Raw genomic sequence first — 16,496 nt, 5'->3', positions numbered from 1 at the left:
TTTGAAAACAGTCATTCTTCCAATTTAATTTGATGACTCGAATGGAGCAGAAATTACACACTTCAGCTTTTAAAACACGGTCAGATCGACACTTTCACTGTGAACAGACCCTTTAGATGTGTTTAAGACAATCACAATTATTTCAGTCAAATGCAAAACATAAACACACATTCAATAGTGGAGGAATAAAAAAATAAAAAAAACCTGCCTTCTTACCTCAGTCTGATGAATAAAGTTCCTTATGCATTTGTGATGTTCAGATCTCTCAACATCTACAGGAACAGAATGTTTCGTAAGACCTTGATGAAGCTCAATAAATCATTTCCCTTGAAGGAGTTATGCAATATCATTTAATATAATAACAGGTAAAACACCTTCAGGAATCATTCCTGATCAAACTGTAATTTTGTGCATCAACACATCAGGAAATCTTCCAATAATAACCTGAACAATGTTTGATTTCATTATTATTCATCATTTGCCTACTTAAAAAAAATCTAGCTAAAGTAATACAAGGATATCATAGACTTAATGCATAAATCGCTTTCAGTTAAATCTCTTACTCAAATGATTTTCGTCCATCACAACCGATACATTTCCTTTTTCTTGAACTAGTTCCACTAAAACTCAAGTGCTGACAGCTTGGGAGAGATTGACTCCTTCAGCTCAGTGAGATTCTGTGCGCGAGATCTACGAAAAAACGCCGAAACTTTCGTAATTACGAGCACGAGCGCGAGAGCGAATTTGACAAACACACATGAACAACCGCGAGTATTTTAGTACAAATCTGCGCGTGCATCGCAGATGAACGGTGACTTCATCGATATATACGGCGGATTAAACATTCAAAGTCTCAGTGAATGTGTCAGATTGGCGTTTAAACACTCACCTTCATTCACGAGCCTCTAAAGTCCGTCAGAAAGCTTCATCAGCGCGTGTCCGCGGAACATAGAAACATTCAGCGAAGAATTACTCGGTGCCGTTTGTCCTGAGATTGAACGGACTCCTTCTGCCAAACTCAAGGAGGAAAGCTGGTTTTCTTTCCTTCAGTGTGTGTGTGTGTGTGTGTGTGTGTGTGTGTGGCGCAGAGGCTCCAACCACCGACGCCTCAGAGAAATACACCTCAATGCCGCTTTACCTCACAGAAACCAGCAAATAATACACCACCACCATAAAACCCTTCATAAAATATGCTCTGAACCTCAAATTAATAACATAAACCAGATTTAATATCAACCAGATCTGGTTCACTGCAAGACATCAAAGTCTGAACAAAAAGAAAAGTACGTTTTTGAACTGGTGGTGGCGCTATAGAGTAGATCGAAGACACTTCAAAGTTGGTCGGATTGCTAGTCAGGACCAACTCTATCTCTGTACCAAATCTGAATATATTCCTGTGTATGGTTGATGATGCCAAAGACTCCCATTCGGGAATAATACTAATAATAAAGCAATAGAATCATTACATTATACAGCACCTTCAGTGATTGGCTCCTAAATACGCCATCATATAACAACACTACAACTAAAAATATAAAATAAAAACCCTAAATTCGTTCTTCACCTCACACTAATGGGCAGAAATAAATTTTTAGAATCCAAAAATTTATAAAATTATTAATCCGCTAAAACCAGTAAGTGAATCAGAAAAATTTTCATTTAGAGAAGCAAAATGATCAAATACATAAAATTGCACCTAAAATATGAACACCCCTTCATATGACCTAAAATAATATAATGAAATGTATAAATTTGCACCACCATTTTCCTTCTCTAAACCAAACTAACGACGGATCCTAAATACACCTGGAATTGAACAGATTATGAAATACTGTATATAAAATCTACTTTCATATAACCCTAAAAATAAATATTTTACTCACAATTGTGAGTTTATATATCGCAATTCTGACATTTTCTCGCAATTCTGACTTTTTCTCGCAATTCAGTTTTTTTCTCGCATTTGGGAGTTTCTCACAAATCTGACTTTTTTCCTCGCAAGTCTGATATTTTTTCCTCACAATTGTTTTTTTCCCCTCACAATTCTGACTCTTTTTCTCCCAACTCTGACTTTTTTTCCTCGCAATTGACTTTTTTGCCCTTCGCAATTCTTACTTTTTTTCTCCCAATTCTTACTTTTTTCCCCACAATTGGTTTTTTTTCTATCACAATTGCAAGTTTATCTCACAATTCTGACTTTCTTGCTATTGCGAATTTATATCTCATAATTATTTTTCCTCGCAATTCAGATTTTTTCTGATTTGATTCGCAAATTTATCTCACAATTTTGACAACTTTTCACACAATTCACAATTTTTTATCGTTATTCTGACTTTTTTTTAATTCTGATTTGATTCGCAAATTTATCTCACAATTTTGACAACTTTTCATACAATTCACAATTTATCATTATTTTGACTTTTTTTTCTGATTTGATGCGCAAATTTATCTCACAATTTTGACAACTTTTCACACAATTCACAATTTATCGTTATTCTGACTTTTTTTCGATTCTGATTTGATTCGCGAATTTATCTCACAATTTTGACAACTTTTCACACAATTCACAATTTATCGTTATTCTGACTTTTTTTCAATTCTGATTTGATGCGCAAATTTATCTCACAATTTTGACAACTTTTCACACAATTCACAATTTATCGTTATTCTGACTTTTTTTCGATTCTGATTTGATTCGCGAATTTATCTCACAATTTTGACAACTTTTCACACAATTCACAATTTTTTATTGTTATTCTGACTTTTTTTCGATTCTGATTTGATTCGCAAATTTATCTCACAATTTTGACAACTTTTCATACAATTCACAATTTATCGTTATTCTGACTTTTTTTTTATTCTGATTTGATTCGCAAATTTATCTCACAATTTTGACAACTTTTCATACAATTCACAATTTATCGTTATTCTGACTTTTTTTTTATTCTGATTTGATGCGCAAATTTCTCACAATTTTGACAACTTTTCACACAATTCACAACTTTATCGTTATTCTGACTTTTTTTCCTCACAATTGGGAGTTTATATCTCGTAATTCTGAGGATATATTAGCCTATAGCCTACTTAGAATTATATCTTTATCATTATAGTTATTCTCCTCTGTGCAAACGGGCATATGTGACATACTTCACAAGTCTTTTCACTCAATGTAATGGATTTGAGGTTCTCTTTTTATAGTCAAAAGTTAGCAGACTACATGTCCAAAAGGTTTTTGTTAATGCTGTTTTTAAATATGCATAGCAATCTGCTGGCAAACTCAGTCATTACCGGAAGGAGGAGAGCGTTTGCTAAGATCTATTTCGCAGTGACTGTAAATAATCTGCCATCCTATGAAACGGGAGCACAGGACGTGTGGTTGCAGTGGTGTGATGGTTTGGGATCTGGGAAACCAAAGGATCCCGCAAACGACACTCATTATTAAGGCATTTATATTAGTGATGTCAATGTCAATGTGTTCTGAGGCTCAAAGTGTTCTGTTATTTTAGGTTTTATTTAATATTTTGAAACAGAAATATATTTTTTATTGTTATTTTCCTCCTTTTTTTAATATTGCTATTTAGATTTCATTTATTTTTATTTCAGTTTTAGTTATTTCCAGTTAATAGTTTTAGTGCTTCAAATGAATCAACCACACTACGAGACTTTGATAAGAACAGTGTTTTATTATTCATCCCGTCTCATAATAATGCATTACAGGAAACTACAACATCAAGACTGAGAATAAAGATGCACATGAACCACCAACCCATATTAGCTTAAAAACAAGAGCTAAATACTAGAAAACAGAAATAAGAAAAAAGAAAGAAATATGTTTCTCTATATTAATCATAATTTGAGCACAAATAAAGTTTTAATCAAGGCACTTAGACGATCAGATATCCCACAAACCGTACACAGACAGATGGAGCACAGAAAGAACACGTAAAACATTAAATATCACCGTTCTGTGCTGTAAAATATGTGCAGAGCCCCTGGAAAGCCCCAGAAATCATCATCGCTCCTGCCTCAATAAATATACCTGCATAAATAGAGCTCTGTGTGTCGAACTGCAGCGGGACGCAGGAGAATCCAAACGCTTTACACCGATCCACCAGTGATTTCATGTGAGAAGTTGAACAAATATATCATCACAGAGTCAACTGCTCGTTAAATACCTGTGGAGCTTCTGTACTGCTGGAAATAACACTCAATTAAACACATGATACTCATACAAAAACATCCACAATGCAACACTGAACATTAAAGAATGAAGCTGAAACACTGCAGTAAACACAGCATCTGATCTCAAGCTTTATGATGATCTTTATGATGATCTTCAAAAACAGCTGGACTTTTTTTTTTTTTTAAGTGCAAATATCTAAACATTCTTAAATTAAGATGCAGCAATTAAGACTTGTTTTCAAAAAAGTTCAAAGTAAGTTTATAATTAAAATACAAATTATTTTAATACGAGCTATTTTAAGGCATGAAGAAATATTTTGAAAAAAAGTGTCAGAACAAAAATGTTTTAAGCACAAACTCACTTTAGATAAATTTTTCATAAAACGAGACTTCAGTCATTTTACTTCTCAATGTACAAGCAAATGTTTCTTAATTTATAAATGTTTAGATATTTGAACCTTGAAAACAAGACAAAAATACTTTTTCTTTTTTTTTTTTTTTCAGTGTACATTATTTAAATCAGTATTCTATAAACTCTGCTGTAAATGTGTGTCTTTCTGATGGTTTTTTTGTTGTTGAGGAAAATCAAGGCAAATATATCTCTTAGCAAAAACATTCACATACTAAAATAAATCTGGCGACTGTAAAAGATGACCAGCGAGGCGAGGCGTTCACTCCAGCGTTCAGCACGAGCGCTCAGAACTGGACCGTGTGAGCGTGTTTCTTACATAAGGGCTTGTCTTTCTTGGAGAAGAAGGTCTGACCCTCTAGACTCGTGCTGCACACCTACAGGACGAGAGAGAGAGAGAGAGAGAGAGAGAGAGAGAGAGAGAGAGACACAGAGAGAGAGAGAGAGAGAGAGAGAGAGAGAGAGAGAGAGAGAGAGAGAGAGAGAGAGAGAGAGAGAAATCAGGACTCAAAACCAGTCACACGTCACTAGATCTACTGAAAGAGTACAAAGATTTACAAAAGAGTATTTTCACCCGGTCATTTTAATATCCAATTAAAGCAGTAAGAGAGATCAGATAATTGCATTCTTGTGTAAATTCATAAGTCGACACCATAGCTGAGTATTTTCTCCTGCAGTGAACCAAAGACAGTCTCAAACACACGCTTTGAAATCGCTGGTGTTTCTGACGTCACAAACTACCTTGTAACCAATCAGATCAACGTGTGATCGTCAACCAGTGGATCTCTGAGCTGAGTGAGTGAGTGGAGGCGGGGTGAATTTGCATATTCATAGAACCGTGCATACTAAATGAGGCGAGGGTGTCGAGTTACATTCAAGCTAAGGCATGAAGAATATTTTTTTCAAGGAAAAACGTTTAAATGTGTAATTTTGGTGATCAAAGATTAGTTTTAAGGGATACAAATATTGAATACAGGGGGACTTTAAGTAAGAAATAATTGATTGTAATTTATTCTCAACAAAAGTTTATGTAAAACAATCCCAAAAGCTGCTCCAAATGAAGCAGAAACATCGTGTGGTGTGTGAAAACTGAATGTTGCAGAAAAGCACTTTCTGATATTATTCACACAATAGATCATTTATTCAATCACAGATGAGCTCATCTAAATAATATTCAGACTCTGGGTCCATTTTATCAGCTCAAAACACTGAAGAATCATGTTGATACTTTATAACGTTTCTGAACTTCATACTAGATTTTTTTTGTAGTTTTTTTTTTTTTTTGTAGTTACATTCAAGCTATTTTAAAGCATTAAGAAATATTTTTTTAAATGTCATTTATGTCAGAACAAATATCTGCCAGTGGAGTCAGAAAAATCCACTTGTTTACCTTTGAATCGAATAGATTTTTCTGACCGCACTGGCAGATAACAAGACTTATACATCTTAATATCTCAAGTCATTGTGCTTCTCCATGTTTAGATAATCGTACTAAGTTAAGTTAATCTGGTTTATTTTTTGGCTAGTAGAAGTCCTGAATGGCCGGAAACTTAATTTAGTAGCCAAATTGGCTGGTGAGTGAAAAAGTGAATTTCAAACCCTGCTTTAGAAGTGTGTATTCCTGGTGTTTCTGCGCACACACACACACACACACACACACACACACACGCGTACACGTACCGCACACACGAAGCAGGTGTCGTGCCAGGTGAACCCCAGCGCATCCAGGAACTTGTCGCCCGCTTCGATGGGAAAGTCACATCCGTGACAGCCGGTGCCGAAGAGGGTGTAGTAATCTAAAGCAATCAGAAAACAGAACAGAATCAGTCATGCTGCTCGTCTGGTGAATGTTCACTGATGGATCATCTGCAGTGGGACACAAATCAAGCACATACGATATCAGTACAAGCACAAGTACACATTTTCAGTCCTTACTTTTTAATGTACTGTAATGTTTATATTATTTACACGGACGGGTGTATGGGTAACGGTGGGTAACAGAGGGGTGTATGGGTAACGGAGGGGTGTATGGGTAACGGTGGGTAACAGAGGGGTGTATGGGTAACGGAGGGGTGTATGGGTAACGGAGGGGTGTATGGGTAACGGAGGGTAACAGAGGGGTGTATGGTGGGTAACGGAGGGGTGTATGGGTAACGGAGGGGTGTATGGGTAACGGTGGGTAACAGAGGGGTGTATGGTGGGTAACGGAGGGGTGTATGGGTAACGGTGGGTAACGGAGGGGTGTATGGGTAACGGTGGGTAACAGAGGGGTGTATGGTGGGTAACGGAGGGGTGTATGGGTAACGGAGGGGTGTATGGGTAACGGAGGGGTGTATGGGTAACGGTGGGTAACAGAGGGGTGTATGGTGGGTAACAGAGGGGTGTATGGGTAAAGGTGGGTAACAGAGGGGTGTATGGGTAACGGTGGGTAACGGAGGGGTGTGTGGGTAACGGAGGGGTGTATGGGTAACGGAGGGGTGTATGGGTAACGGAGGGGTGTATGGGTAACGGAGGGGTGTATGGGTAACGGAGGGGTGTATGGGTAACGGAGGGGTGTATGGGTAACGGAGGGGTGTATGGGTAACGGAGGGGTGTATGGGTAACGGAGGGGTGTATGGGTAACGGAGGGGTGTATGGGTAACGGTGGGTAACAGAGGGGTGTATGGGTAACGGTGGGTAACAGAGGGGTGTATGGTGGGTAACAGAGGGGTGTATGGGTAAAGGTGGGTAACAGAGGGGTGTATGGGTAACGGTGGGTAACGGAGGGGTGTGTGGGTAACGGAGGGGTGTATGGGTAACGGAGGGGTGTATGGGTAACGGAGGGGTGTATGGGTAACGGAGGGGTGTATGGTGGGTAACGGAGGGTTGTATGGGTAACGGAGGGGTGTATGGGTAACGGAGGGGTGTATGGGTAACGGAGGGGTGTATGGGTAACGCTCACCTGTCTCGCAGTACGGCTGCCCGTCCTCCAGGTGGAAGGTGTTGTTGCGGATCGGCTGCTGGCAGGAGGCACACAGAAAGCACTGCACATGCCAGGTCTGCTTCAGGGCGTTGATGACCTCCTGTTAGCAGATGAAAAATGAAACATTAAACTCTCTCTGTGAAACGACGACTCGTTGCTACGACTACAAACGCTTCGGCTACTTATCTGAGCAAATCACAGACTTTGTCAGCCAAACCAGTTAAGACAAAATTATTACTGAGATTTTAACAACACATTCACGTTCACAGTTCTCTGATGGTCACATAATGTGCAGATAAGTAAATAAAATATTGAATCCATCTTAGTAAGCTTTTAAAAGCAATCAAATTATATATAATTTTTTATATATGTTATATGTAAAAAAAAAAAAAATGCAAAAGTTATATATTTTGAATTAAATGTTTTAATTTTAGCATTAAATATATATTTAGCATATACACACTTTTTATAATATTTTATAATAATTATTAATATATTTTAGAATTATACATATACACAAAATTAAGTAATTTATATAAAAATATATTAACAGAAATTTATTTTGTAAAAAATAAATGATAAAATATAAATAATTTTATTTCAGAAGAAAATACAGTCCAGCTTAAGTCAGTTCAGTGATGTTTCATTTTTGTTATTAATTAATTAATTAATTAATTATAATTAAAAAGTTATTAATTTAGTTCATTTATATATATAGCAGCTCTGGAGAAAACCGTGATGTCATCATCCAGCTCAGATCAGTTCTCATATACTGGTGTCACAATACAGGCAGATCAATGATATTGTTGAATATTAAATATATCCAGGACAAAAAAAAGCCCAGGTTTTCTCTCATTCGCTCATTAAGCGGTTCTGAAGCCCACTAAAGCCGATGCGACACAGCCAGTGCTAATTGTCACACATCTGAGCAGCCGGTGCCAGCTTTACCAGACCTTATGATCCCGATTAAAGCTCGTTCCCACAGTCCCACACTCTCAGAGAGAGAGCAGAGGAGGGGGAGGCTGGGAATGATGAAGAAATTAAGCTTTAAAGAGAAAGAATCACAGAGGTGAGAATAGACAGAACGAGGAGAGGAGAAGTGGACAGACGATGCAGCAAAACTCAAACTGGTTAAGTTGTGATGAACCAGCTACTAACAAACTGAAGACTACACTGAAACTATTAACAGGAACTATTTACCTGTAAAAGTGAGCTGGTTGCGATAAACCCTATCGTATTTTGCATATATAGATTTTTTTAAATTTAAATAAAAAGAACTATGATGAACTGTTACAGCTTCAAACCTGAACATGTATATTTTTGATTAGATAGATAGATAGATAGATATAATACATAATTTATATACATATATTATGTGTGTGATTTGAAATAATATACTATATTTAAAAATGATTTAAAATGTTTTATATATAGATTTCAGGTTTTATAAATTATTGATATTATATATATTATATATAGGCCTACACACACATAAAATGTATTTAAAATAAGTATATAAATATATTTCATATATATGTGTGTGATTTGAAATATTAATAATACTAAAAAAAGAAGTATATAAATATTTTCATCATACATACACATATATATATATATATATATATACACTGTGTATATGCGCGCGAGTGATTTGAAATTGAAGTTTTATATAATATTTACATATTTCTATGTAATCTAATATTTCAATTTTCCCAAAAATTAATCAAGAAAAAAAATCTAAATTTTATAAATAATAACTTTTTTAGCTTTGGTTAAACAAGCGTATAATAATTTGGGTAAATGTGTAAGCTAGATTTATGCCTATTTTTTCACATCTTCATGGACACCACAATGATTTCCCTCGTGTGGAATATTTTTCTTTGTAATTATGTATGGTTTGCAAAAATGTGAACTGTGTCTGTGTAGATGAGAGAAGCAAAGTGTGTGTGTGTTGTGCACACGCTACATTGGTTATGGCCAAGCATGCGTCCTTAAAATAGCATCTGAATAACACGCCACTGACTTTAGACGAGGTTTCTCCTGGTCTGTGGAGGAATTGTTTTCTGAAACTGCAAAATAGCACCAGGGAACGTTTGCGCCGGAACACGCCTCCTCTTTTCGCTGAACCGCCTCCGGGAGCGCAAGTTCATTCCCTAATTTACCGACGTGCGTCTGTGGAGGGAAAAGTCCGCTGTGCGTCGGGTGTGAAATAGGAATGATACATGCGTCGCTGTACAAAGTCAATTGCGCTGGGTGCAAGATAGGGCCCAATGTCACTGAAATGTATTTAAGCTGTAGTGTCACTGATTTAAGCTAATTACTGCCCAACAAAACACAGTTTGAGGAATCATTCACAAACATGTAGGATGACACAAACACGCTTTTAAACATACAGTTGGGAATATGAGCAATCGTAGACTCAGTTAGTGTCTGTTGTGTCACTCACCCCGAGCACCTTCTGGTGGCAGCGGGAGCATGTCGGAGCCAGAAACTGCTCGTAACAGCGCTCGCAGTAAACGGACCCGCGCTCCTCCACGAAGCCCACGTCTGCCAGCGAGCGGTGGCAGTGAGAACAGCTGAACTCCTCATTGTGCCACGATTTACCCATGGCCACCAGGAACGGACCCCTGCAAAACACCAGACGCTTATTCAACAACAAACAGGACAAATAACGGCCCCACTTTCTTCAGCTGTCAATCATACAGGATAATTACAGTTAAACACCGTTACTTGAAGAAAAGAAACGTTAACTTAAATAAATATAAAATAAAAATAAGATAAATAGGTACAGGTCATTTAGGTATGTATTTGTATGTGTATAAATGACATGCTGTATTAGCTTTATTCTATGAGATATATATATATTAAAATATCCTTTTTTTAAAGCCTTTCTAGGGAACCGAGACGCAAATTAGCTTATGCTATACTCTCGATGTGCAATGCATATTTTCCAGTTTTCGACTGGAATCATGTTTTTTGTACTGTCCTTATATAAATGAAATAATCGTAGAAATTAATAAATAAATAAAAATAAAATAAACTATTATTTCAGCTACATTTTTCATTTTAATTTAGTTCAATTTAATACTTAATACTACATTAATAAATACTGATTATACTAAAATAACTACACTGAATACAGAATTTTTTTTTTAATAAAAACTACATAGGCATTTAAAAACATGCCAAAACTACTAAATCTAAATTAAATAAAAAAAACAAATAATTCAAAACATTAATAAAAACATAAATCCTCCTTAATCCTCCTAACAATATCTCTCACCACATTTCCCTTCCTAACAATATCGTGTTTACTAAGTCATTCACATACCTAAGAATCAAAATAACGGATTCTCTGTCAAGAATCATCCAAGTAAATTTCGGTGAATTCAGCCAGAAAATAAAACTTGATCTTCAAAGATGGACTAACCTTCAGATCTCAATGCAAGCCAGAATCAGTACAGTTAAGATGAATATTCTACCACGCCTGAACTTCGTGTTCTTTATGATCCCATTCACACCACCTCCCAAATATTTTAAAGAGTTAAACTCTGCAGTATCTAGATTTGTCTGGAATGGCAGACAACCCAGAATACGTTTTTCTGTTTTGCAGCGCACAAAATTAGAAGGTGGCCTTGCCCTCCCTAATTTTCAGATCTATTACTGGGCATTCCAGATTAGAGCTATGCGAACATGGACGGACAAAGACAGTAAAGTGCCATGGAGAAGCATGGAATCAGCTATTGTACATCCCCATAGACTTCAAGATCTGCCCTTCACAGGTATAGGACGTCGCAACTCGCACCATAAATTTGGTAAGGTAATTTCATCCACTTTAGCTGCATGGTACAGTGCTGAAAAAGCAATAGGCCATTCAAAGAAATTCTCTCAGCAATCTCCTCTATGGAACAATGCTCACTTCTTATCTGATCAACAACCTTTTGTTTACCCTTTGTGGTCGTCTAAAGGGTTTTTTACTTTTTCCAATATTTTTGACGGGACTGGGTTGCGCACATTCCAGGATATCCAAGCAGAATACAGCCTACCTGGCTTTTCTTTTTTCTTGTACCTGAGGTTGCGATCTGCTATGAAAGCTTATGGCGTGCCATGGAATTCTGTTTTGAGTGACCACCCAATGTTTAGCTGGATTGATCCTGTCAAAGATCCTAGAGGGGTGGTCACAGTAATCTATAATTCTTTACTCAGTAGTGTTCATAAACCTTTAACGATACTATCAACGTGGGATTTGGAACTTTCTTGGTTAGGATTCCACCCAGACTGGGAAACAGCGTGGTCAAACCTTGGCCTTACTTCTAAAAACCTTAGTCATGTACTTATTCATTTTAAGATTATTCATCGTTTCTACTAGGCAAGGCAAGGCAAGGCAAGGCAAGTTTATTTATATAGCACATTTCATACACAATGGCAATTCAAAGTGCTTTACATAGAAGAAATTAAAATAATAAAAAGAAATAAGAATAATTAAAACAGTTTAGAAAAATAAAAAATAAAAAACAGTACAAACAGTCGGACGAACATTTGTACAGTGCTCATTCAGTAAATGCATAGTTAAACAGATGTGTTTTGAGTCTGGATTTGAATGTGACTACTGTAGGAGCACATCTGATCTCCTCTGGAAGCTGGTTCCAGCTGCGGCTGGCATAATAGCTAAAAGCAGACTCGCCATGCTTAGAGTGAACCCTTGGTATTTCAAGCTGATATGATCCTAATGATCTGAGTGATCTGTTGGGTTTATATTCAGTGAGCATATCTGCAATGTATTGAGGTCCTAGGCCATTGAATGATTTATATACCAGTAATAATACTTTAAAATCAATCCTAAGTTTAACTGGGAGCCAGTGTAAAGACCTGAGGACTGGTGTGATATGTTCATATTTTCTGGTTCTGCTCAGAATCCTAGCGGCAGCGTTCTGTATGAGCTGCAACTGTCTGATGGTCTTTTTGGGAAGGCCAGTGAGGAGTCCATTACAATAATCCACCCTGCTGGTGATGAAAGCATGCACAAGTTTCTCTAAGTCTTGTCTGGAAACAAAGCATCTAATTCTTGCAATATTTTTCAGATGATAGTATGCTGATTTAGTTATTGCTTTGACATGACTACTGAAACTAAGCTCTGACTCTAGTGTCACACCAAGATTCCTGACTTGATTTTTGGTTGTTTGACCCCTAGAGTGAAGGTATGCGTTCACCTTGAGAACTTCATCTTTGTTTCCAAACGCAATGACTTCAGTTTTGTCTTTGTTTAACTGAAGAAAGTTTTGACACATCCAACTGTTGACTTCATCAATGCATTGGCACAGGGAGTCAATGGGGCTATAATCGTTGGGCGATAGGGCTAAGTAGAGCTGTGTGTCGTCTGCATAGCTGTGGTAAGCAATTTGGTTCTTTCTCATTATTTGGCTCATTGGGAGCATATACAGGTTGAACAGGAGTGGCGCAAGAATTGAGCCTTGAGGGACTCCGCATGTCATGGGTGTCCACTCAGACTTATGGTCTCCTATACTCACATAATAACCTCTCCCATCTAAGTATGACCTGAACCATTTTAGGACTATCCCAGAAAGCCCCACCCAGTTTTCCAGCCTGTCCAGAAGTATGTTGTGATCGACAGTGTCAAATGCAGCACTGAGGTCGAGTAGTACCAGCACTGATAATTTGCCTGAGTCAGTATTTAAGCGAATATCGTTTATTATCTTTATGAGCGCTGTCTCTGTGCTGTGGTGCGGTCGGAAACCAGATTGAAAATTGTCAAAGTATCCATTCGAGCATAAGAATTTGTTCAGCTGATTGAAGACAACTTTTTCAATGATCTTACCTATGAAAGGAAGATTTGAGATTGGTCTATAGTTGCTTAATATGGTCTTATCCAGATTGCTCTTTTTCAGGAGGGGCTTGACAACTGCAGTTTTTAGGGAGTTTGGAAAACTCCCAGAGAGAAGTGAAGCATTTACCACTTCTAGAAGATCTGCTTCTAAACTGTTTAACACACTTTTGAAAAAAGATGTGGGAAGTGTGTCAAGAGCGCAGGTTGATGTTTTAAGGTGCTGTACGGTTTCTTCCAAAATTTTGCCATCAATTTCTTTGAAATCAGACATAGTAACTACTTTCTCAGGTGGTTTGATCTGTCTGACCCCAGCGCAACTCAAGGATGTGCTGATCACCTTTCTGATATTATTGATTTTGTCAGAGAAGAAGGAAGCAAACTCACTGCACTTGCTGTCTGAGAGCATTTCACTGGGAATCTGGCTTGGGGGGTTTGTCAGTCTCTCTACAGTAGCAAAAAGAGTGCGTGTGTTGTTTAAATTACTGTTTATAATATTTGAGAAGAAAGTCTGTCTAGCTTTGCCTAGTTCCATATTGAAAGCATGAAGGCTGTCTTTGTAGATGTTATAATGGACTACAAGTTTTGTACTGGTTAAAACTACAAGTTTTGTATAATGGACTACACACCTTACAAGCGATATCACATGAAACTTATACCCAATCCATACTGTAGTTTCTGTAACACTGACGCCACTGGTACATTTCTACATATGTTTTGGGACTGTCCAATGATTCAACCATTATGGAAGTATGTGATTGTTATGTTACATGATCTTACAGGTCTATATTTGGATTTGGATTTGGACCCCTGTTTACTATTATTGAATGATGATTCAAAGTACCAATTTTCTTTATGTGACAAAAGAGTGTTGATGGCAGGGTTCACAGCTGCAAAAAAAGCTATTTTACAAACCTTATTGCAATGTTTTATGCCTAATAAAACAAATATAACAGATTTTCTGCTCTAAGAATGTTTGATTTCCCGGTTTGTCTGTCCTGACACTGTTAAACAGCCGCTTTGAGCGAGTCGATGTGTAGATGTGAAGGGATCAGTTCAGGGTAACGTGAGGACGGCAGCGGGGATGCGGGTTACAAATCGGATGATTAGCTGGGAGGGAAAACAACAGACAGCGGCGATATCAAATGCAGAAAACGGAGACTTTAAGCTTGGATGTCACGGGTGTTTCGGCAGGAGTCTGGCAGTCTGTGTAACAGATACCGACACTCGCTCGCGATCTCTGGGGTCGAGCTGAAGGAGTCTGAGATCCTGAACCACGAAGAGCCTCACTGTCACCACAAATCTGTCACACGCTTCTTTCTCTGCTAATTCAACTTCACACCGACATTATCTTCAACTCTGAGCTGCTTCAAACCATGAGTTATAGCATTTGATCTCAGCAAAACGTGTTTTCTTAAGTCTCTTTCAAGGTTACAACAAATGTAACACAACCGTTCAAAAGTTTGGGGTAAAGAAACTAATACTTTTATTCAGCAAGGATGCATTAAATTGATCAAAAGTGACAATGAAGGCTTTTATAATGTTACAAAAGATTTGTTTTCAAATAAATGCTGTTCTTCTGAACTTACTATTCATCAAAGAATCCTGAAAAAGAAAATGTATCACGTTTTCCAAACAAATATAAAGCAGCACAACTGTTTTCAACACTGATAATAATCATAAATGTTTCTTGATCCTCAAATCATCATATTAGAGTGATTTGTGAAGGATCATGTGACACTGAAGACTGGAGTAATGATGCTGAAAATTCAGCTTTGATCACAGGAATAAATTACACTTTACTAGATATTCACATAGAAAACATTTATTTAACTTTTAGTAAAAATGTTACTGTTTTTACTGTATTTTGATTAAATAAATACAGCTTTGGTAAGCAGAACATCTTACTGGCCACAAACTTTTGAATGCTAGTTTACGTTAATTAATAAAATTAATAAATGTCCAAACAGAAACATTTATTATAATAGAAAATAAATACTCAAATTTATTCTTGTTCATTTTAAACTGTAAAGTCCCTAAAGAAGCACCCCTCCCCCTCTCAAATCCCCCACCCACACACACACACACACACACACACACACACACACACACACAATGTAACATTTTCCACAAAGGACTTATCAAGTATGAAGTTCAGAAACCTTATAATGTATCAACATGATTCTTCAGTGTTTTGAGCTGATAAACTGGACCCAGAGTCTGAATATTATTTAGATAAGCTCATCTGTGATTGAATAAATAATCTATTGTGTGAATAATATCAGAAAGAGGTAAAATAGTGAGAGAAACTTCTACACTTAAAACATATATAGAGGTAAAATAGTGAGAGAAACTTCTACACTTAAAACATCTATAGAGGTAAAATAGTGAGTGAAACTTCTACACTCAAAACATCTATAGAGGTAAAATAGTGAGAGAAACTTCTACACTTCTGCTTAAAAAGGTTCATTGATTCAACACGTTGTCAGAGATGATTCATCGCACAACAATCATTGTGATTGCACTTCATCTCATTAATCATAGTCACAAGTTCACACAATTTCCTCTAACCAATTCCTTCTAACCAATATTATAGTGCACTAAATGAGAGGGTTCTCTGTATAGTTTGCAGGATTATTTGGGAGAGATTTTTTTTTTCCTTAAGAAAAATCTAACTATCGGTATCGGCCGAAATCATTCTGAATAATCGGCTTTCGGTATCGGCGGAGAAATTTCATATCGGTGCATCTCTACATTCAATATCAATATTTACTGAATTTTACTATTGAATTTTATTGAAATATTTATAATCTCAATATATATTGAGATTATTTGAATTTTACATTTTACAAAAAAAGCAAAAGAAAAAAAGATACATTTAGAAAATATATACAAATCAATGAATGATATATGAATATCAACATAAATAAATAAATAATATATATATAAATATCGCTCTGTTGTTAATTCTAACATTTAATATTATAGTGTACTAAATGAGAGGGTTCCCTGTATTAGTTTGCAGCATTATTTGGGAGAAAAAAATGTTTCTTAAGAAAAATCTAACTATCTGTATCGACCGATATCATTCTGAATAATCG

At 36.7% G+C, this 16,496-nt stretch overlaps 2 protein-coding genes across 5 annotated transcripts in view; both read right to left on the bottom strand.

The window, feature by feature from the left end:
• Positions 1 to 2,476, bottom strand: part of bmpr1bb (bone morphogenetic protein receptor, type IBb) — a 113,971-nt gene extending 111,495 nt beyond the window's left edge. The window contains 2 exon segments of the mRNA XM_082158670.1: positions 217 to 272; positions 890 to 2,476. The gene's annotated coding sequence lies outside the window, so the exon portion shown is untranslated.
• Positions 2,477 to 3,663: 1,187 nt separating this feature from the next.
• pdlim5b (PDZ and LIM domain 5b) overlaps positions 3,664 to 16,496 on the bottom strand; it is an 83,319-nt gene continuing 70,486 nt past the window's right edge. For all 4 annotated transcript variants that reach the window (XM_082158651.1, XM_082158652.1, XM_082158653.1 and 1 more), the window contains 4 exons: positions 10,000 to 10,180; positions 7,533 to 7,653; positions 6,272 to 6,387; positions 3,664 to 4,968 (listed from right to left, as the gene is read on the bottom strand). In XM_082158651.1, coding sequence (XP_082014777.1) covers positions 4,879 to 4,968; positions 6,272 to 6,387; positions 7,533 to 7,653; positions 10,000 to 10,180 — 508 coding nt within the window. In that variant the 3' untranslated portion in view covers positions 3,664 to 4,878. The remainder of the gene's footprint in view (positions 4,969 to 6,271; positions 6,388 to 7,532; positions 7,654 to 9,999; positions 10,181 to 16,496) is intronic.

Source organism: Leuciscus leuciscus (genome assembly GCF_965113295.1).
Source record: "Leuciscus leuciscus genome assembly, chromosome: 24".
Classification (NCBI taxonomy): Eukaryota; Metazoa; Chordata; class Actinopteri; order Cypriniformes; family Leuciscidae; genus Leuciscus; species Leuciscus leuciscus.
Note: the sequence above shows the minus strand (reverse complement) of the source record. Positions and strands in the feature narration are given on the sequence as shown.